General features: G+C 38.4%; 2 protein-coding genes across 17 annotated transcripts in view; one reads left to right on the top strand and one right to left on the bottom strand.

The window, feature by feature from the left end:
* The window catches only part of PIKFYVE (phosphoinositide kinase, FYVE-type zinc finger containing), a 91088-nt gene extending 81537 nt beyond the window's left edge, over positions 1-9551 (bottom strand). For 6 of the 16 annotated variants that reach the window (XM_077154898.1, XM_077154899.1, XM_077154907.1 and 3 more), the window contains exons 1-6: positions 9230-9296; positions 5718-5898; positions 4360-4512; positions 4068-4103; positions 1158-1276; positions 274-445 (exon numbers count right to left, since the gene is read on the bottom strand). In XM_077154898.1, the coding sequence (XP_077011013.1) occupies positions 274-445; positions 1158-1276; positions 4068-4103; positions 4360-4512; positions 5718-5898; positions 9230-9232 (664 nt within the window). In that variant the 5' untranslated portion in view covers positions 9233-9296. Of the gene's footprint in view, positions 1-273; positions 446-1157; positions 1277-4067; positions 4104-4359; positions 4513-5717; positions 5899-9094; positions 9177-9229; positions 9451-9489 lie in introns of those variants that run through there. The other 10 variants (XM_077154910.1, XM_077154906.1, XM_077154905.1 and 7 more) reach the window with 9 other exon arrangements.
* Positions 9524-22370, top strand: part of IDH1 (isocitrate dehydrogenase (NADP(+)) 1) — a 34804-nt gene continuing 21957 nt past the window's right edge. Inside the window, exon 1 of the mRNA XM_077154918.1 lies at positions 9524-9649. The gene's annotated coding sequence lies outside the window, so the exon portion shown is untranslated. The remainder of the gene's footprint in view (positions 9650-22370) is intronic.

Raw genomic sequence — 22370 nt, 5'->3', positions numbered from 1 at the left:
CATAGAAAAATGAATTAGAGATAGAGAAAAAAATAAGGTAAAAAAGCCTCTTGAAGGTTTTAATTATAATTCAGGTAAAAGATGACAGCCGTCTGAACTCCCATTCCACTGTAAAGTCCTTAAAAGCAAAGCTGTGTCTCACTCACCTTTGTGTCTTCTATTTCTTACACATAAAGCCCCAAATAAAAATTGGCTGAATACTGGTCATACATTATAACTATTTTATAGTGATAATCTTTAAAATTTTTAAAACTGCCAATAAAATGCATTTACCTGTGTAGCCCATAAATTTCCCAGGGATTTCTTGGTTACAACAACGACTACAAAAAATTTGCCCACACAATCGGCAATGGTGTCTGCGCCTAAAGGTTGTAAATTTCTCACTACAGTCATAGCACTCTTTACATTGGCTATCTGGCATCCAGTATTGCTTCAGGTCACTATCCTGTAACAATAAAAGTATGTGAAGGCAAAATACTGATTATTAAGATGCAATGGCAAATGCAATCCTAGCCAAAATTCCAGAAAGTTTCTTTTACAGAAATTAACAAAATGAATTCTAAAATTCATATGGAAATGCAAAGGACCAAAATGACCAAGATAATCCTGAAGAATCTGGAGGACTTACATTAGTGACCATCAAGAGTTATCCTAAAGCTATTTTATACAAGGTATCAGTGCAAGCACAGACAAAAACATGGACCTATGGAACAGCAAAGAGAGTGCTTGGGACACCATCACACACATATGGATTTATGACAAGATTTATAATACAGTCAGCGAAAGAAGGTCTTTTAAGATTTTAAAAAGAAAAAAGGTGCTGGGTCCAACTGGACATCCATAGGGAGATAAAAATGAAGCTTGGTCCCTATACTTAATAAAATTATAAAGTTTCTTAATGAAAACTTGGGAGATTTGCAACTGACCCAAAGTAGATTAAAACCCCTTAAACAGAACACAAAAAAATATTAACTACAAAAGAGGGAAACTGATAAATTAGGCTATGCTAAAATTAAAGACTTCGGTACAAAAATACGGAACTCATAGGTGGAAGTAGTACTAACCAAACTTTCTTTCAAGTGGCATTATGCCACTTGGGCATAGCATTATCCCAATAAGTGTTTAATAAGTAATCCTACAAAGTCTGTATGCAGTACCTGACTTTTCCCCTCCATGATTTCCTTGAGGCGTTTTAATACAGTGCTGAGGCTTCGAAGCTGAACGGCTGTACGAGGATCATGACCTCCAAAGGTAGGTTCTGCTTTTCTTCTGGAATCTGATTCAGATTTAAAAAAAAGAAAAGAAAAAACCTCATTAAGAGTCTCTAGTCAATCTTTGCACAAAGTGTGCATATGATTCAAACTGCCTCTTGTTGTCAATACACGCTAAGGTTCTCCCAGCTACTGATCTGGATTGAATGTTAAAACTAGTCTTTATAATGGTAAGAGGCTGTTGAAAGTCTTTTTTATTACCATGTAAAAACAGTTTCACAAGCAAGCAAAGATAAGCATTGCCTAGACTATTGATGTATTTGACACCTGGGGCAGGAGCACTGCTTAAATGACTCCAAATTCATTAATGATTTCTTGTGATCTTTAGTCCCAACTCTTTATTAAATACCTGCTAGAAATTCTGCAAAAGGAAACGCAATTTCAGAGGGTTAACTTAGAGTAATTTCTAAAGTCAAGCAGGTTAAGAAATAGGCTCAAATAGTTCAGTTCAGTCTGTATACCATATACTCAAAGGTTTGCCTCAAGAAGATTATCAAAAAGAAATTTAAAAGACCAACCCCTCAAAATTCTGACAGATTTTAGATTATCCAGGATGATAAATTTTGCCATGGACTTTCTTCGACCAATATCCACTTCCTCCTCCCCATGCTTCCAGCTCCAAACTGGAAATAATAAAAAAATGCAGCCAGACCTATCAATAATAAAACAAGCCTAAAATTTCAGCTTTGGAGAAAGAATAAGATCTTTCCTCCATAGTTGCCACCTATTATTTCCTTATTTTAGAACAAGATTCAACTAATAGTTCTACCTTATTCTTGACTCTGGCAGTTACAAAACCTGAAGATGAAGTGGCAAGGTTTTACAAAATAAAAGGATGAACATCTGATCAGCATAAGCTCATGAACCTAACAGCTTAAGGCAAAGCAAGATGAAAAATATCCCACCCTGAATCTTCCTCAACATAATTTATTTGCTAGATTTATTTTACAGATTCTTTGCTTTGGTTGGGTGGGGAAAAAAGAATTACAATGAATGAGAGGTCAGTACCTACATCTAAATTTATAAAGAATTTCCCAAGATAATTACTGAAATAATTATCTAAATCTGCACCTACTTTAGAAAAATTTGAAAACTTCATCTTTTAATAGCTATATCTTAATTTCAGCATCTACTTCAGTTGTGCTGTTGCTAGAGTACAAAAGCGTAATATTAGAATGACCAAATTTTTCTGGAGTCTCAAAATAAAAAACTGTCTATGAAATATGAGTTGAACAAGAAAACACGAAACTATTAAGATCATAACAGCTGTGCGCCTGTGCAAGAGCAACAAGTGACTGGGAAATTTGCATTTGCCACATAGTAGTATAAGAGAGTACTATTAGCAACACCTGTAGGAAAAGAAAGCAGAAGTGTCCTACAAGCAATAAAATCATAGGCCCTAGATGAAAAAGACCCTAAGAGAAAATCTGGTCTAATCTTATGCCCTTAGACAATTAACTGTAGTTGCTTCTCTTTTAAAAACGGATATTAAAATATTGTATGCCTTTCGTAATGTCACAGACCTTGTAAACTGTAGAATTACTGCCATTTAAAAGAGATAGGAACTTGAAGATCAGTCCTAGGCTTTCTGAAGCTACCCTCCAGGCTACGGTAACATAAAAGAATCAAACTTGATAAAAGACAATATGAAATGGTGAGGACGGCAACAACAGAGCATTCCAAAGTCCACCTAAAGACATAAATTCAGGTTTTTAAAAAACACCAAAGGCAAGATTTAATGGCTGCCAGTTTGCATGCAACCCATAACAGATTAGATTCTAGGGTGCACAGGTGGTTCAGTGGCAGAATGCTCGCCTCCCATGCGGGAGACCCAGGTTCAATTCCCGGACCATGTACCCCAAAAAAACAAAAAAAGAGATTAGATTCTAGCATAATTCCTCAACTTTATAAATGAAAAACTCCTATCCTGAATTAAGTCCTTAGTCAGAAGAGCTTCCTTAACAAAAACCATTGTCAGATTCAAGAGATAAAGGAGAGTTTGTTGAGGTCAAAAATTATTTTGTGGATGGACTTGTTTCCACTCATATGAGATAAAAAGAGAGCTCCTTTGTCCATGTCACTTCCCCTTTCCACCTTTCAAATGGCTGATATAAGCAAGACTGAGGCTCACTGCCCTAGTAAACCTCAGGAAGTGATGCAATCATTAGAGCTCTGCTCTAGTTCTTAGGGAGAAACTTTTTTTTTGTTTTGTTTCTTCTTCTTCGGTGGCCCACCAGAAGAAAGAGGTTCTGAGCCAGTTCTCTGCTAGTTATAAAATATTCCTCTGCCGACCACCACTACCTGGCCTAGTTTTCACTAAAGGACCTCAGGGGGGATAAATGGCTAGACCAACAGTATCTAGTGTTGAGGAGCACTTGATTTCCATTGCTGTATCCCTTCCCTCTATTATGCCACATCCCACTAACTTTCTTCTATCACCTTGAGTTGGGCAAATTGCTCCATTGAGTTTAACAATCTAGCAAAAATAGAAACATATACAGCCTCACTTTCTCTAATCTCTCAAATCAGGCACTGACTCCAGTCCCTACTCATCAGAAAAGCATGAAAATGAAGGAGATGACTGTGTAGTAGAGTAGGATGGAGAACAGACAAGAGGAGCTCAGCTTATCCAGCCACAAAAACAGTTTCAACCCCAACAAGGACAGAAGGCCAAGAGCAAGTGGCAGCCCACTAATGGTGTGGAGAGAGTTCCATAGCCAGAGGCATGCATGCCGCAACATTTCACTAGCCATCCCAGGAAGAGATGCAGAATTCATTCACAAAATTGAAACTAACCTGCGTTCTCCTGTGGATGTTGCAAACTGTCCTCTGCTGAAACCCAAACATGTAATTAATCAAAAAACAGTTAAGAGATGTTTGTCTTGCCTAAATTAAAGTTTAATGAAATGTTTAAGATTTATTTTTTAGGTGTCAACAAATTATTTCACTACCTACGCAACAGCTTTATTAATTTAAACTAATCCCTGAGTATTCAAAATAGCAGGAAAGGCAATTAAAAACCTGGGAAGCACAATAACTATGAAAAAAAGTTAATATACAGAGAAAAATGAAATAAGAACAGTTTTACCTAATATAACTGACGATCGCCGGTGGAGCTCTTCATTAAGCTGCTTTTTATAAGGTATAGGCGACCTCACAGATTGTGTCCGTGAAGGAAGCTGAGGGCTAGCCCAACTTGCACTCAGCGACTGCTGCTCTCCCTGGCCCCCTTCTGTTCTCTCTGGAGCAAAGGAAAACTTGACATTATTTGAAAAAACTAAGACTGAGAGTACAGCAAAGAGAAAAAAGTTGATGAAAGTTTTCAAGCAATGTTGTGTGCATGTATTATGCATATAATTGTTTTTTTAAAGAAAAAAATTCAAAGAAGGTGGCAAAATTGCAGGCCAATAATTATACCCTAAGTACAGGTGAGCTTCTGTTCATTTACTTTCATTAGAAATTTCTTGAGCATATTAAAGGGAATAGAATAAGCTTCACATGAAGCTTCACATGATGAAAGGAATTTATTTTGTAACAAATGTACCATACTAATATAAGATGCTAATAAAGGAACCTGAGTGGAGGGTACTTGGGAACTCTCTGAACTATCTTCTCAATTTTTCTTTAAATCTAAAAATGTTCTTAAAAAATACAGTATATTAAAGAAAAACAGTCTTTAAATACGGACTAATGGAAGCATTTATAGATATAGAGCTTTAAATATGGAACCAAGAGAATTCAGTTAACACTATTAAAATTTCTACCAAACTAATAAAACTATTACTCCTCCCCCAAACTTCCTTATAACAATGGAATTACTTTTTACCACATTTCAAATAATACAGCCAAATGTAAAGCAAAAGACGTGGGTCACGGTTTTTTTATTCTTGTTTCAGGAAAAAATATATTACTTAAACAGAGTTCATTTTTTAAAGTACCATTTCATTCGATATTTTTACAAGTATACCTTAATCTAATGGATTTAATTCAACAATAGATCTGCTGATAGCTTTCAGTTTTTGAAAAATAAAGCTTTCCTCCCACGTGCTTTTAGTTCCATTGCTTAACTAAAATCTTTTGGTTATTAACTCCCAAAAGAACAAAAGTCCATTCTGTGAATGTAAGGAAGTTGAAACACATTAAGAATTAACAAAGCAAAAACAAACAAAAAAAAAGTTACCTTATCTTTAAATAATATCTTTAAAAAGGGACTGCCATTTAACCCTGAGTTTTGAATTCAGACCTTCAGTTACCAATAATTAATAAGATTAAAATGAAAATTGTACCTTTCCCTTTTCAAGGAGTGAATTCCAGTTACCTATGGTTAAAGCTATCTATCATCCTGTTAATATTTCACTCTCTTGCAAAGACACAGCATCAAGTTGAACAGGAGAATTTCAGAAAACCAGAAGTGTAGAATCTCTGATCTTAAAGAATAAGTCCTACCTTTGTTAAATCGAAAGAGATTTACAAAAGAACTATATGCAGACTTAAAAGAAGGTTCGTCCTGATCAGGAGTCAAAGGTTTAAAGTGTGTGAGATGAGAAGGACTAGTAGGAGATCGAAGCAAATCATTAGAAGAGTCCAATGTTGGGGAAGTCTTGTCATCTGTGGCCATTTCATGAGTCTAAAAAACAAAAGAAACAAGCAAAATATATAAGTCCATTGGAAAGCCCAAAAGTTGTACTCCAAAAAAAATCCGGAAAATTGGATTCCCTGAAAATTCAGATATAGGAAAACCAAAGAGTAAATAAATCTGATTTAGCATATACTCTAAATTAAGACTGGAAAACACTAATGTCTAGATCTTAAGGAAGAATCTCAATCCCTTAAACTATGATTATATGTCCAATCCAATGCTGAATTTTTAACAGTATTCAAATTACTAGAAATATAAAAATAAATTAAATTAAATAATTATTTGGAGGTAAGGCATAAATGTGAGCAGGCAAAGAGAAAAAAATCTCTTATAACTCATTTTTAAGATTTTGGGAAAAAGGGATACTCTAAATTGCGTTTTAAAATAATGGGGGAAACTGGTTTTGTGTAATGGTAGAAATTCCTAAGACTTTATTTTACTTATTTAAATTTCTTTCTTTAAAAATATATTATAAGTGCCAGAAACCCGGGTTCAATTCCTGGTGCCTGCCCATGAAATATATATATATATATAAATATAAAATAGATAAAAAATATTTTAAAATAAAAATATATTATAAAAATACTTCCAAGAAAAGGATATGAAATAGTCATTCCTTAATGACATTTCTTTATAATCTTGACCCTTTCCTCAAGCTATACCTCATCACCCATGAAAACTATCCAAATCAATAGGCTGTTCCCAATCATGTTTCCTCCTAGGTACATGAATCTGGTTTTTCTCCTTAAGGTCTAAACTCACAAAGACATTAAAATGAGGATCTTATTAAAGGGCTTTCTAAAAATAATCAAAAACTGTAATTCAATGAAAGCAATAAAACTACACTACCAGGTGGAGGTTACAGAAAAGCCCTGACATCTATTTTCTGCCCTATTGATTAATATTTCAACTAAAATTGAAGCACCAACTGCATAGAACTCTCATCATCAAAATGCTATAGCTTGTAATCTAATCTATAATTTTACAAAAAAGACATTATATTCTTCTAACATGCTTTCTACACTAAAAATCCTATCTACCATATTGTATTATTGTATCTCATTGTATTTTTACAATCATCCTGACAAGCACACAGATCTGGCCTTTTTACCACATTTTACCTTTGAGACAACCAAGGTACAATGACCCTAAAACAACTTTCTTTAGGGCCACACAACTAACTAAGTGCCAGAGCTAGCAGAGCCGTCACCAAACCCAATTCTTCCCTAAATCAAAATTATTTTTGTAGCTCTTCACAGCTGTCCAATTCTATTCTATCTGAATTCTCTAACAAGCATTCAAGACTTTGCTTGATTAATAATTAGTTAAACAAAGCAGAAATAAAATCACTGGCTTGAATAGAATTTAGGCAGTAACTGTTTATTGGAAGGAAGGGAGAGGGAAAGGAGAGAGAAGGAAAAGGGGAAGAAGGGGAAGGAAGGTCTCTGCTATCATCATCTATAATGGAAGGCAGTCAATACTTCTAAAGTGTCATCATATCCATATTCCAGCATAAAGGGTTGGAAATAAACTGGTGATCAAAGAAGGATAAACTCAAACAAAGAGAAAAAACTCAAACAAAGAAAAAAGGAGGAGAGAAAAAGATAACATGACTACAACAAAAGCCCAAAGACCTCAGAAAAAGGCCTACATTCCATTTTAACACATCAGAAGCAGGTTTAGCAATCTGTCTAAAGAGTCTTAGTATTACTTCTAAAAGCCATCCACACATAAAACTTTTATTCAAGTCTAAATGCTTTGGAGAGTTGAGGCTAAAAATGATTATGAAAACACTCTGGCGAGTGTAGTTCCTGAAACATAAAATACAATCACATAGAATTAATTTTAATAATTATATAATGACACCACTGTCCTGATAAAACTACCCTGCACCTCTCATTCTTTGGCAGTTTAATAACCACTTATGATATAAACTAGAGCTACTTCCTAATTGACAGGTAATTAATATAAGTATTAACCTACTTATCCAAAGACCTCTGATGTATCACTGATACTTTACCGCATCCCATTTCAAGGCTATAAGTATATGCAGACCTATTACAATCAGATGGCTAATCAGTTATTAAAATGTAAAATATAAGATATTTTATTTTATTTTTTTATATTTTATTTTATTACAATATCAAGAACTTAGATGGAAAACTCAAGTATCAGTCATCTCTAAAAATACTCAAAACTTATATTTTAATGTTAGCTTCCACTGCCAACAATTTTTTGTTCGATTTTTTAACCTTTGCACCAAAAGAAAACTAAAGGAAAACCACTAAGTGATCCATATTATTCTTCTCAGAAAAGAAGATGGAGTAAATGAGAAGTTGGTCTCGCTTTCCCTACTGTATGTCAAAAAACAAACAGAAAGAAACTAAGAACATTTTTTGGTAAGAATCCCTATAGAGTGGGAGTTTTGGAATGCCAGAAAAGGAGCTTCAAATATGCAGAAATAAAAGAGTGTGCAATGTCTATAACAAAGAACTTCTCTACTGTTAATATCACTAATTTTACACAACAGGATGCACTAAACCAACACTTATAAATATAAGGTATATACAGCATATAAATGGGAATAACCTGCTTTATACAGAATTCTAGCATTTCTCATATTCTTGAATGTCGTAAGAATAACCTCTACACCGGTCAAAAAAGACCTCCAATTACTAAAAGCATCCATCACATTCCATGATCTCTTCCTTTTATCTTTTGTAATAGGAAACAGTCCAAGCAATAGGAAAATACTAATTAGGAGATCAATTATCTTCCACGAATGAGATGTTGAAACAATGTGAAATGCAATAGCCCCAAATAGCAGAGAAAAGCATTTAAGAAGCTGTATATTCGAAAGCCCACACTTAGTGTCTTTCCTGTAGCTCGTGAGCTTTCTTTTCCAGCCTAGAGGTGCACCTCTGACAGAGACTAAAAGCTTCTCGACACCAGGGGAGGTGGAATTCTAAGTTCAGGCACAAGGGAACAGAGACAAGAGAACCTCAAATATGTCCCAGAAAACCTCTTTAAGACCCAGACCTGGCTCCCTTCCCTACTCGACAGACCAGTGGCAGCGAGTAAGCGGGCGACCGGCTAATTCCGGGGATGTCGACCCGCTATGCCCTGCCCGGGCCGCGCTCTGGCCTCCAGCCCCCGGCCGCCGAGCACCGGTTCTCGCTTTCACCTCAGCCTCCCCACTCCCGCCCGGGCTCCAGAGCTCCGCAAGTCGGCCTCGTTCCCCACGCTCAGAACAGCTGGCAGCGAGCCAGAACCGCTCCTTTCCGTGCGCCCCGCCCCCCAGCAAGACCCCGCCGGCCACCATCCACGCTAGCCGCAGCTTCACCCGGCTCAGGTTCAGGAAGCCAGCCCGAAGCGTAACACCAGCAGTGCTCCGGCCGCAGGCTCTCGCGGCAGGAAGCGAGCTGCTTACTTGGTTGATGCGGCTCCTCGCTTCCCCCCGAGGCTCCGCCTCCTGTTCCTCCTCCCCTCCAATCCGCAACTCATCCTGCGAGCGACAACGCCCTCATCCCCCCGCCCACAAGACGTTTGGATCAGATGTTCAGACAGAAGGATTCCAACCTAGATAGAGTCGTCAGACACCCGGCGTTGCTTAGGCCGCCTCAGCCTCGCTGAAGGAAGCCGGAGTCACCGTCCGCGTGAGCATCACGCGTGCCTGGTCACCCGGATGGATGCGTGGTCCCTTGGGCACCAGATAGGTGCCGGCCGGAACGCGGTTACCGTATGTATTAAGTTGTGGGCAATCATATATTACCACGTCCAGCTTTCCTGTGGACCGACATTGATTAGTGTAATATACTGCAGAGGTTAAAAGCGTTGTTGTCAAACTTGAGTGACATGGCCAGTAACTCACCATATGACCTTAGACAAATTACCAAGCTCTCTAGCTCTCAGACCTCTTTTCTGTAAAAGGAGTTAATAATAGCACTCCTTTCATAGATAGTTTTTGTTTTGTTTTTTTTTTTTTGAGGATTAAATAAAACGATGCATGTAAAGTATTTGGTACAATGCCTAGCCCAGAGTAATAGCTAAGTGGTGTGAGCTCTATAGCTAATCTTTACATTCAAGGTTTGTGTTGGAAATGCTGATGGTACTAAAGTCGCCAAGCCCTGTGTTGTTCTGCTGGTGGCAGCAGACAATGGGCAAAAACCTAGTCACTGCAACTGTGGGTCCTGGCAGGGGAAGAGGGCAAGGTGATGAAACCTAAAGTGAGATGCTATTTTACTTCCATTTCTTGGCCCTTTTCCTCAAGAGTTTTGGCAAAATCATATCTTAAGTTGGGCTTCTCATCTGCTGGAGAGTGTCGGGGAAGACTGCAGGTTGGTAATAGGGCAAATCCCAGCCATGTGTTAAGTTTACATGTCAACTAGACCAGGTTATGGTGTCCAATTGTTTGGTCAAGGGAACACTGGCTTGATAGTTACTGTGAGGATATTCTGTGGCTTTAAATCGTGTTAGTTAACTGCATCTACGGCTCATTACACCTATAAACAACAGAGAAAATAGCCTTCAAAACTGAGAGGTCTCATCCAATCAGCTGAAGGCTTTAAAAGAAGAAATGATGATTTCAGCAGTCAGAGGGAGAATTTCCTGGCTGCTGCAACCAGCCAGCTTCTTCTGGGGAATTCACTGAAAAACTACATCAGAGTTCCCAGCTTGCTGCCTGCCCTGCAGAATTTGGGCTTGCCCATCCCCCACAGTCATGTGAGCGAATTCTTGTAAAAATTCAGATGTATATTATAATATAATATATAAATATATATTGTATATATATAAAAATCTTTCAATACAGATTTGGTACTGGGAGTGGTTCGGAGAAACAGAATCTTAAGGATGAGACTTCTGAGTTGGTTCTTAGGTTTTGGGAATTGGTTCTGAATCTGATTGATGCAAAGGCACTAATTAATCTATTTCCAACAGTCAAGATGATACTGATAGTTTTTGGTGTATTGGAGTAGCTAGAGGGAAATACCTGAAGTTGTTGAACTGTAATCCAATAGCCTTGATCCTTGAAGCTTATTAAATTACTATAGAGCTTTTTAAGTGTGCATATGTGAATGTGAAAACTTTGTCACTGACACTCCCTTCATCCAGTTTATGGACAAATGAGTATGAGAAAAAAAAAACGATGGGGGATGGGGGGAAATGGGATGTTTGGAGTGTTACTTTTTACTTTTATCTTTATTCTTACTGTTTTTGGAGTAATGAAAATGTTCAAAAATCTATTGTAATGATGAGTACACAACTTTATGATGATACTGTGAACCACTGTACACTTTGGATGATTTTACCTCAATAAAAAAAAATTGAAAAAAAAAAAGATGACATTGATATCCATAGTGTGAGTTGGCAATAGAGATACACAAAATATCACCACTGAATTTGGCTATTCAAATGCTTGTAAGAGAAGAGGCTCTGGGTAAGAGTGTTTTTGACACCTTAACAGAATTTTGTGGAGTTCCTAAATACACTTTGTGAGACTAACTCCATCATCCCAAAGAGCTTGGTGGTTGCTGTTCTCCAAAGATCTGATACTGTTGTGAGAATTGCTGTCATTGAACTTGGATCCTTAAACACATAGGGATGATTGGATACCAGGTTGGCAAGAGCCAAGCGGCAGCATTTAATCACCATGGATAAGGTGTGTATGACTACCATAATGGACAGTATACTCAAAGCAGTTATCAGAATAATCAGACTCACATAGGCCTATGGCATTAGCTAGTAGTTCATGAGGTACCTAGAAGTAAAATAGATGGGCAGTCTACTGAAGTCTTTCTTGATATGTATAAGCAGAAGAGTTATAGGTCAGGTGAACAAAAGTCTAACTTGAATTACAGAAACAGAGAGTCACAGCTCAGACTTGAGACAAGTTACAGACCTAGAGCCTCTTGCATGAAAGGAAGGCTGAGTTCCCTTGGGGAAGGACCCTGCTGCTACACTGCCAAAAATGTATACTGTTAATCTTCCTCCCAGTCTTCCCCAAAGAGTCCCATGGTCTATTACCAGGGTAACTGTGCACTTGGGAAAAAGAAATGACAGACATTTCAAGGGTTATTAGATACTGGCAAAAAGTGACATTAATTCCAAGAGACCCAGAATGTCATTGTGGTCCACCAATAAGCATAGGGATTTATGGATATTAGGTGTTTTGGAGTTTTAGTTCAGATCCATCTCACAATGGGTCCAGTGGGTCCCCAGACCCATTCTGTGGTTATTTCCCCAGTTTCAGAATGCATTATTGGAATAGACATACTCAGCAACTGACAGAATCCCCACACTGGTTCGCGACTTGTGGAGTGTGCTGGTTTGAAATTATGTACCCCAGAAAAGCCATATTCTTTCACTCATAATCCACATTTGCTGGGATAGACCTATTTTTAGGTGGGATCTTTTTGATAAGTTGTTTCCATGGAGATGTGACCCACCCAGTTGTGGGTGGGGCTTTTTGATTATATGGTTTCCCTGGAGATGCATCTCTGCTCATTCAAGGTGGTTCTTAATCCAAGGTGGAGTCTTTTAAGAAGGAACCATTTTGGAAAAAGCTCAGAGCCAACAGAGACAGAGATTTCTGGAGATGCAGAAAGAAAATGCCCTTACGGATGTTTTTGAAGTGAAAAGCCAAAAGCCCTGCAGATGCCAGCCACATGCCTTCCCAGATTGGCCTGTACAGAAAACAAATAGATATTGGAGAATGACAGTGAAATATCATAAACTTAAGCAGGTGGTGATTCCATTTGCAGCTGTTCTTCCAGATGTGGTATCATTGTTTGAGCAAATCATTATATTCCTGGGTCCCTGGTATGCAGCTATTGATGTGGTAAATGCTTTTTTTTCTCATCCTGTTAGTAAAGACTATCAGAAACACTTTGCTTTCATCTGGAAAGGCCAGCAATACAACTTCACTGTCCTACCTCAGGGGTATATCAACTCTTCAACCCTATATCATAATCTAGTTTGCGGGGACAATGATTATCTCTCCCTCCCACAAGACATCACAGGCAGTGATGGTTACAGGTAATTCTGCACAATATACAGGTACCACCCAAAAATGAACAGCTTTAGCACTACATACAACTCTTTTTCTAGGACATCCCTGAAGGACAATGGTGAAGGGAAATCTTCCCAGTAGGCAGAACTTCGAGCAGTGCACCTGCTTATTCATTTTGCTCAGAAGGAGAAATGACCAGAGGTGCTTTTGTATACTGATTCACGAGCTGTTGCCAGTGGATTAGCTGGATGGTCAGGGACTTGGAAGGAACATGGAATGGAAAATTGCTGGCAAAGAGGTCTGAAGGAGAAGTATGTGGGTAGACTTTCTGAATGGGCAAAAAAATACCATGAAGATATTTGCGTCCCTTGTGACTGCTCACCAGAGGATAACTTCAGCAGAGGAAGATTTTAATAATTTAGTGGATAAGATGGCCTTATCTTTGGATGCCAGTTGGCTTCTTTCCCCAGCGTCTCCTATCATCCTCATGAACAAAGCAGCCTTGGCGGTAGGGATGGAGTTTATGCATGGACTAAGCAACATGGATTTCCATGTACCACAGCCGACCTGGCTACAGCCACTGCTGAGTGCCCAGTCGACCAGCAGCAGAGACCTACACTCAGTCTCTAATATGGCACAATCCACCAAGGTGACCGGCCTGCTACCTGGTGGCCGATTGATTACACTGGATCACTTCCATCATGGAATGGACAGCATTGTTCTAACTGGAATAAACACATACTCCAGATATGGGTTTGCCTTCCCTGCACACAGAGCACAAAAAACTACCATCCATGGACTTAAAGAATTCCCTACCCACCATCATGGTATTCCACACAGCATTGCTTCTAATCAAGGAACCCATTTCATGGCAAAGGAAGTGAGGGAATGGGCACATACTCATGGAATTCACTGGTCTACAAGCCTTAGTTCCAAAAGGAGGAGTTCTTCCACCAGGAGACATGACAATGATTCCATTGACTGTAAAGTTAAGACTACCACCTGGCCACTTTGGGACCCACATGCCTTGAATCAACAAAGAAGGGAATTACTGTACTGGCTAGAGGAAATAAGGGAAATAGGACTATCAAGAGAAAATAGGACTGCTACTATACCATGGTAGTAAGTATGAGTCTGCCTGTAATACATGAGAGCTACTAGGGCATTTTTTAGTACTACCATGCCCTATGATTAAAGTCAATGGAAAACTGCAACAACCCAATCCAAACAGGACTACTAATGACCCAGAAACTTTAGGAATTTTGAAGGTTTGGGTCATCCCACCAGACAAAGAACCACGGCCAGCTGAGGTGCTTGCTGAAGACAAAGGAAATGTAGAATGGGTAGTGGAAGAAGGTAGTATAAATATGAACTATAACCACATGACCAGTTATAGAACTGAGGACTGTAATGCTATGAATATTTATTCTTTGTTTAGATATATATATACAGAAAGTAAATATCTTTATTTTCTTCTCTATCTTATCCTCTTATCATATGACATGTTATGTTAACTTAATGTCATAATATTTAAGTTAAAGGATATCAAGTTTAAGAGTGACTATTATCCAAGGACTTGCACTCTGTTTTGGGGAGGGTTAAATACATTTCCAGTTGTACCCAGGACATTAGGTGAAAATATGATTGTTGTTGTTTTTATTTAGAGATTAACTATGGTTTAAGGAAAAGGGTATAGGTACCAATTTGACAAGTGGTGGGCTGTAATGGTTAAATTCATGTGTCAACAAAATCAACAAGTTCATTTTGTCAAGCAAACACTGGCCTATTGTGACTGTGAAGATCTTTCATAGACTTAAATTATCAGAAAGTTGATTCGATTATGGCTGGTTGCGCTGACAACCAACTGATTACATTGACTGCCTTTCACAATGACAGAAATCTCATCCAATCAGTTGAAGGCCTTAAAGGGAGAGCTGATGATTTCAGCAGTCATAAAGAAGAATATCCATCTCTACTTCAGCCAGCCAGCTTCTCTTGGGGAGCTCACTGAAATCTTCATTGGTGTTCCCAGCTTGAGACCTGCCTTATGGAATTTGAACTTGCCCATCCCCACATTTCTGTAAGCCAATTACTATTTAAAAATCTCATAATATTTACATAATGAGTAAATATTTGTTATTCTGTTTTCCTCGAGAACCCTGACTAATACACCATCCTCAGGGGGCCCCTCAAGCAATCATTCTAGGAGTCTAGTCAGCTTCCTCTCCCATTCCTCAGAACTGCTATTGTAAAGCTCCACTCACCAACCCATACCTCCCCCATTACTTTGACTATCATTTGCACCACAGAGTCTCATTTTCTACCTGAGTGAAAATGCAGAGGTTATTTGGTGTGACCCATAACAACTTAACCACCCCCATTACAACCTGCATCCACATCTATGCTGGCTTACCTCTTCCTTCCTCCATCTCTGGGGAAAGGAGCCTCTTCTTCCCCAGCAAAAATCCTCCTGCCTTCCTCTCCCCCCACCCACAGCAGTCCACCCTCTCTTGTTTCCTCTGGGAGCTTGTAGGATACCTTCTATTTTCTTCCAGTGGCTCTTCCCCCTCAACCCATAAACATGCTCAAGTCTCTGCCTTCTTTAAAAAAAGAGGAACAAAAAAGTCCCTCTTATAATTAGCCTACCAGTTGTTAAAATATTTTATAAACCTACAAAAAAGTAAAATCAGATCCAGAGATCATAGAATAAATAGCCAGTCAAGAAGACCCTAATGTATATAGAAACTCAATATGTAGTAAAAAGAAACTTCCATTTGATAGACTTTTTTGAATGCTTGGCAGACACTGTGGCTGGTAGGTACTAGATATAAAATTATGAACATGACACAATCCATGTCATCAAGAAGTTCACCATCTAACATCATATTTACATGGAAAAAAGATGGGAAACTGGCTGTCAATTTGGGAGAAAAAATCATTTTAGAGTCTCTCCTTATGCTAGATATCAAAATAATTCCAGTTGAATTTTATCTGTGAAACCAAGAAGTTAGGATTTAAGGGATGATTATGAGTGTCATTACATAGATAGTCCTTTTCTCCTTTCTTGTATATTAGAGTAGACAAAGGGAAATACCTGAAACCTCTGAACTGCAATCCAACTGCCTTGATCTCTAATAATGATTGTTTAGCCTTTATCTTGTACCCTTATGACTTTAAAAACCTTGTGACCAACCCTCGCTTGTACCCATTTTATCCAGTTTTTCAATTTTGGAGTCTTGTGATCACTAATGACTGCCCCTAATGTTTATTAGTTCTGGGTCAGCCCAGAACTAACCCACCCAAGTCCAAAGTTATCTTGATAACTGAAACTGAATCTAACCAAATTGGGCCTGATGTGTATTAGCTTAGACTTTAACCTGTAAGTCACCTATACCTCATTATAATACTAAAAGTCATGCCCACAATCATATTAAGGGTGCCATTTCCTTACACATGTTCTGTAACTAAGCATTAACCAGTTTGTGCCTACTCAATAATTAAATCACCTCTAATGACATCATTTGGAGCCACTGTCCTCATTATCCTTAAACCTGCCCATCATTTAATACTATAAAACCATCAGAATTACTGAGGTTTGGGGAGACAGATTGTGGGGGCAATAAGCCATCTGCTCTCCTACTTCACACCTAGCAATAAGCTTTTTCTCTCTTTGAATTCCCGGTGTCTCAGGAATTGGTCACTGAGCACATTGGGAGAGAACTCACCACCTTTGTCTGGTAACATCTGTAGGGAGATAATTTCAGTCTGTATTAAATATATTTTCCTCAAAAACTTTCATCCAAGCATCTATTTATGATTCTTGTCTGAGTTAATTAGTGACATGATGGTACTATTTTTATTTCCTACTATATGCTTTAGTTGTATTTTACTGTAAAAAAATTTAACTTTCTCTTCTCTTTCTCTCTTTCTTTATGCTCATTAGTATAAGTTTGGACTCATTGTTTTCATATTTTTTCAGTGCGCTATTATTCATTATTGCCAGTATTCATTTCAGTGCTCAAATTGTCCCTGATTTGGCCAATACAAGTCCCTTCTAGCTGGCTCCTGTGTCCTTCTGACATGCTTCCATGACTTTTGAATACTTCCTTACTTCTTTGGCTCCCCAAAATATACCAGGCTCATCTTAAACTTTCTGTACCCCAGGCCTGAAATCAGTCACTTTTAATGTGCTTGCAATATCCACCAAATCATGTTCTAGGAAGGCTGTACCAATTTATGATTTCACATGCAGTGTGAGAAAATATTTCACTTCATCCTAGCCACAACTGAGTTTCATCATTTTTAAAAACATCCTTGCATTCCCTACAAAAGAGAAACAGGATCAAAGGATGAAAAAGTATGTTTACTAAGATTTTATGAAATAGACTTTATGCTTACTTACAAAACATGTTTACTAAGACTCTATAAACCACTTTCTTCACTTCACAATCTGCGTTTTTTACTGGTCTCCCTTTCCACGTTGCCCATTCACACTTCAATCCTCTATAGCATGACTTCTACCAGAATCATTCTGGTAGAACCACATTACTAAAAGCAATCTCATGAGGTCCTCCTACCTGCCAAGATTGTTTAAGAGTCTTGTCTTTTTTTATATCTCTGTTATACTCTCATTGCTATGGAAACTTTCTCTTCCTTCAGCTTCCATGACATCAAGCTTTGCTAATCCTACTACTCACCACCCTCCCTCCAGTCTATCCCTTTCAGTCTCTTTTGTTATCTCCTTTACCTTCACCTGGGCCTTAAAGATGTGTTTCCCAGAGTTTTCCCTGCAGACTTTCTTCTGCCTCTACACTCCTTGATGATCTCATATGCCCCATGACTTCAAAAACTATCAATATATACTGGAGATTCCCAAATCAGACACCTCTCCCAAACACCAGATATATATGATTAAACTGCCTCCTGAACATCTCCATCTTGCTCCCATAGGGATCTCAAGCTGAATGAACCTTAAACTTAACTTACTATTTGGCCATCAAATCTGTGACTCCTTCTATATCACTTCCTTGTTGAAGGGTACCCAGTCACTCAAACCTCAAATCCAGAAATCACCGTGGCTGCTCACTCTCTCATAATCTTCTTGGCCAATTTTTATTTTTAGATCATCAAAACGAAAACATAAACACCTTAGAACATGTATGAGATTCTCTAGTTATTCAGGTGAATGTCTCATAACCAAATTCTGACAAATTTCATGGCCCATGTTTCAATTCATGTCTCCAATACTGGAGCCAAACAATATGCAAGTATTTAAAATGTATCATTGGCCAACAAAAGACAAATTATGTCAAGAAATGCTATACTGACTAAAAGAGAAAAGTGGTATACTAATTGAATTATTACATGGCATCCAATAGAATAGGCAAGCTAAATTTAAAAGAACCCCTGTGTGGTAGTTAGATTCAGTTGTCAACTTGACCAGGTGAAGGCACCTAGTTCTGTTGCTGTGGACATGAACCAATGGTATGTGAACCTCATCTGTTGCTGATTACATCTGCTGTTGGCTAGGAGGCGTGCCTGCTGCAATGAATGATGTTTGATTTAATTGGCTGCTGCTTAAATGAGAGAGCGCAAGATAGCACAGCCCAAGCATCTCAGCATACCTCATCTCAGCACTCGCAGCTTAGCCCAGGCCTTTGGAGGTGCAGAAAGAAATCACCCCAGGGAAAGTTGTTGGAACCCAGAGGCCTGGAGAGAAGGCCAGCAGAGATTATCCTATACCTTCCCACGTAAGAAAGAGCCTCAGTGGGAAGTTAGCTGCCTTTCCTCTGAAGAACTAACAAAATAAATCCCCTTTTATTAAAAGCCAATCTGTCTCTGGTATGTTGCATTCTGGTAGCTAGCAAACTAGAACACTGTGTCTGCATACAAACATACATATATACATATGCACATAACTAGCAAGAAATGAAAGTTCTTTCAAATAGTTGTGTTTAACTCTTATGGGTATTTTCATGGTCCAAACTAACATGTGGATGAATCCCTAAGAGGTGTATTTACATGGGAAACAATCCCTCACACATTATAAAACTCCCATAAAACACCAAGACGGTGTCAAACACATGGAGGTGTTTAACATTATGGTTTTCTGTTGTTCTTGATGAATCAGTTCAAATGATTCATCAAATGATTTTAAGCTATTAAGCTTAAGCTATTTTAAGCTATTAAGCTTAAAAACTCTCAAAACTCATTTACCAAGCTGTCCCTTTCACAGAAATGCTTCTTGAGAAAATATTGATGAAGAAATAAAATGATTTTAAAGTCTTTGGTCATTACGATTGTAATTAAGTCAATTATTACCTTAATATTCCACCTTGACTTATTTTCCATGTGTTAAAATACTCATGAATAAAACTGCCCCAGATTAAGAATGTAAAGAAATGAGGACTTATTATTAGAAATATTAAGATGAAATGTTTCAAAAGAAATATTAAAGCCACCTGAACATGTTGACTATTTCTACTGAGAAGTACAAGCAATTTGAAAGATTACAGATACTAGTGTTACAATATTTATGTAAGACAATTAGAGGAATTTATTTTATTACAAGAAATTGTAAAATCCCTTTAGCTGTTTGTTCTTTTGACAGAAATCCTTCTGAATAAAATATCTACCAGGATTTTAAAAAAAAAACCACTTTAATTGTTATGCTGTTATTATAATTATTCATCAGAAGGAAACAGAGTGAAGAGCCATTTCCTGAAGAAATGGCTGAAGCAAGAGTGAAAGTAAAGTATGAGCCTAGAACTCATCGTACCACAAGTTAAGGAAGTGCTCAAAGATGGTGAGACAACAAAAAAGATGTAGGAACATCTTCAAGGGGCTCCCAGGGACCAAGTCAGGGGTCACATGAGCATCAAAATAACTAACAAAAGCAATGAAATAGTAATCTTTGCATTCACACTGATACATATAAATAATAAGTGAGGGAGAAGGAAGCTCAGAAAAAGGATATGCATCTAAACAGTGAGCTTTATATTTACATCCTAAGCAGTACTTTAATTTCAGTTAAACATCACGTTACATTTAATTAATGTTAATAGTAATGTATTGTTTTGTAGTTTTGGTTTTAGCCATTCTGTCTATAAATTTGTTATTTTACACTTTTATAACAGCTATTGGTAAAAGGAATATATATCTGGAATATATATCTGGTTTTATGTACATACGTACATATATATTTAAGTACTATTTTAAGTCAGTTCTAGGAATCTACAAAAAAAGAGATCCTACTTTATTAGTTTGGAAAACATCATTGTAGATGCTGCAAATCCCATTAATGTCACCTTTCCTACCACATTGGCCTTCAAGATAAGTTTGCAGCCCATCTCTAGCAAAGAGATGTTTAGGATTTGAGAATATGTCTTGTGATTAACTCACCTTGGTTCTTCATAATTTCCTGGGTTTTTTCCCTTTGCCTCATTTTCCTCACCTGTATTCAATGTCTTTCATCTTCCCATATTGTATGTATCTTTGAAGGCTGCCCTAAATCAGCACTGGAACATGGATAGGAATAAATGCTCACTTTTAGCAGTAGGCAAGGGGTAATAAACAATGTGAACTTGATTTAATGTGGAATAAAACTTAAAACCTCAGGTGACTTACAGCCTGAAATTGGAGATGAAAATACAAGCTCATACTCTCTGTAATCATTTCTATAGGAATAAATGGAGGTTGCTTACCCACCTCAAAAATCAACAACCTAAAAACAATAACAACAATAAAAGTCAACACCCAACACTGTTGTATGCGTTCTTCCTTTTCTCTTCGTTAAAAAACCAGTGCCCTCTAGCGTCCAAAATCCACTTTCATTAGCTTTTTTTCTTTTCTATAGGAATTTTGTCCCCTTTAATTTTTTTAAAAAATGAGTAATAACAAATATACAAAAAAAGCTATGAATTTCAAAGCATACTGCAACAATCAGTTACATATCAGATTTCACAGTTTGGTATGTGTCATAGTTCCACAATTTTAGGTTTTTCCTTCTAGCTGCTCCAAAGCACTGGAGATTAAAAGAAATATCAATAGAATGACTCAGAAGTCATATTCATTTGTTAAATCCTATCTTTTCTGTTATAACTCCACCTTCTCCTTTGATCTTTTCCCAATATTTAGTGGTATTTGGTGAAATACTTTTTCATGGTGAAAGGGGCTGCATTATGGGACAGGGGGATGGAGCTAGTTGATGTTCTGGAGAGGCTGGCCCCTCGGGCTTTTTCTGTGAATTTATCTGGAGGTTGTAGTTTTCTGGAAAGTAATCATAGTGCATAGAACATTTGTAGAATCACAGATAGAGCCCTAGGTGTTATTTAGGGTTTTGGTTAGGGTTTGGCAAACCATGATAAACAGCAATATCTAACTGAAGCTTGCCTAAGAGCAGCCTCTTGACGCTATTCGAATTCTCTCAGCCTCTGATACCTAATTTATTACAATTCTTTTACCACTTCTGGTCAGGAAGGCATTGTCCATATCACCATGCCAGGGCCAGGCTCATCCCTGGGAGTGATATACCACTTTGCCAGGTACTTTCACCCCTGGATGTCATGTCCCATGCCTGGGGGGAGGGTAATAATTGTAGTTTCGGAGTTGGGCTTAGAGCCAGAGGCCACATCTGAGCAACAAAAGAGGTCCTCCAGAAGTAACTCATAGGCATATCTATGCGCAGGCTTAGCTTCTCTGCTACACAAATAAGTCTCACTAGAGCAAGCTTCAAGGTCAAGGGCTTGGCCTAGTGACTTAGGAGTCCCTAATGTTTGAGACAGTATCAGGGATTTTTCCAGTGGTAAAGTTTAATACTTCCATATGTTTTCTCCTATCCCTCAAGAGACTTTGCCAATACTTTACAATTATCTGCTCAACATATCTTTAACTTCTAATGCAAATAACAACCAGAGGTTATTTATTATATGAGGTAATTGGAATTATGTTTTACAGCAGCCATAAAGCCCTGGTCACTGGCGGTGAGAGGAATTATTTACTGTGGCATGCCTCTCCAGAAGCCCCCAAGACGACCCCCATGCTCGCCTTGCCAGCCCTCCCTCTCTCAAAGGCCTCTTTCCATGTTCTTGCATGTTGCAGTCTATCGCACACCCGAGGCGCAACGGGAAGGGGACCCCAATGGGCTACCACCTTCCGAGGTGATCTGTTCCCCATTTGTCTTTACTGGCGACCTGAAACGCACTCCGCGGAGCCTCTGTTCTTACAGTGCCTGGCGCGCCCTTGCGGACCGGTCCTGCGCCCAGCAGGCCGCTAGTTATGAGGTCTCAGAATACCCGAGTGTATGCCTGACACTGTCCTGCCTGCAGGTGGCATTCGCGTCCTTCCGCCTGGGGGAAGCCCGTGATGAGAGGGAACGGCTCGACAACCCCTTCCCCTACTGCACACTTGGGGCTGGGTGCACCGCGGATCCCGCCCCCCTGTTTCGGGAGCT

The sequence above is a fragment of the Tamandua tetradactyla genome, chromosome 3 (assembly GCF_023851605.1).
Source record: "Tamandua tetradactyla isolate mTamTet1 chromosome 3, mTamTet1.pri, whole genome shotgun sequence".
NCBI lineage: Eukaryota > Metazoa > Chordata > Mammalia > Pilosa > Myrmecophagidae > Tamandua > Tamandua tetradactyla.
The sequence above is the reverse complement of the archived record's forward strand: the minus strand, read 5'-3'. Positions and strand labels throughout refer to the sequence as shown.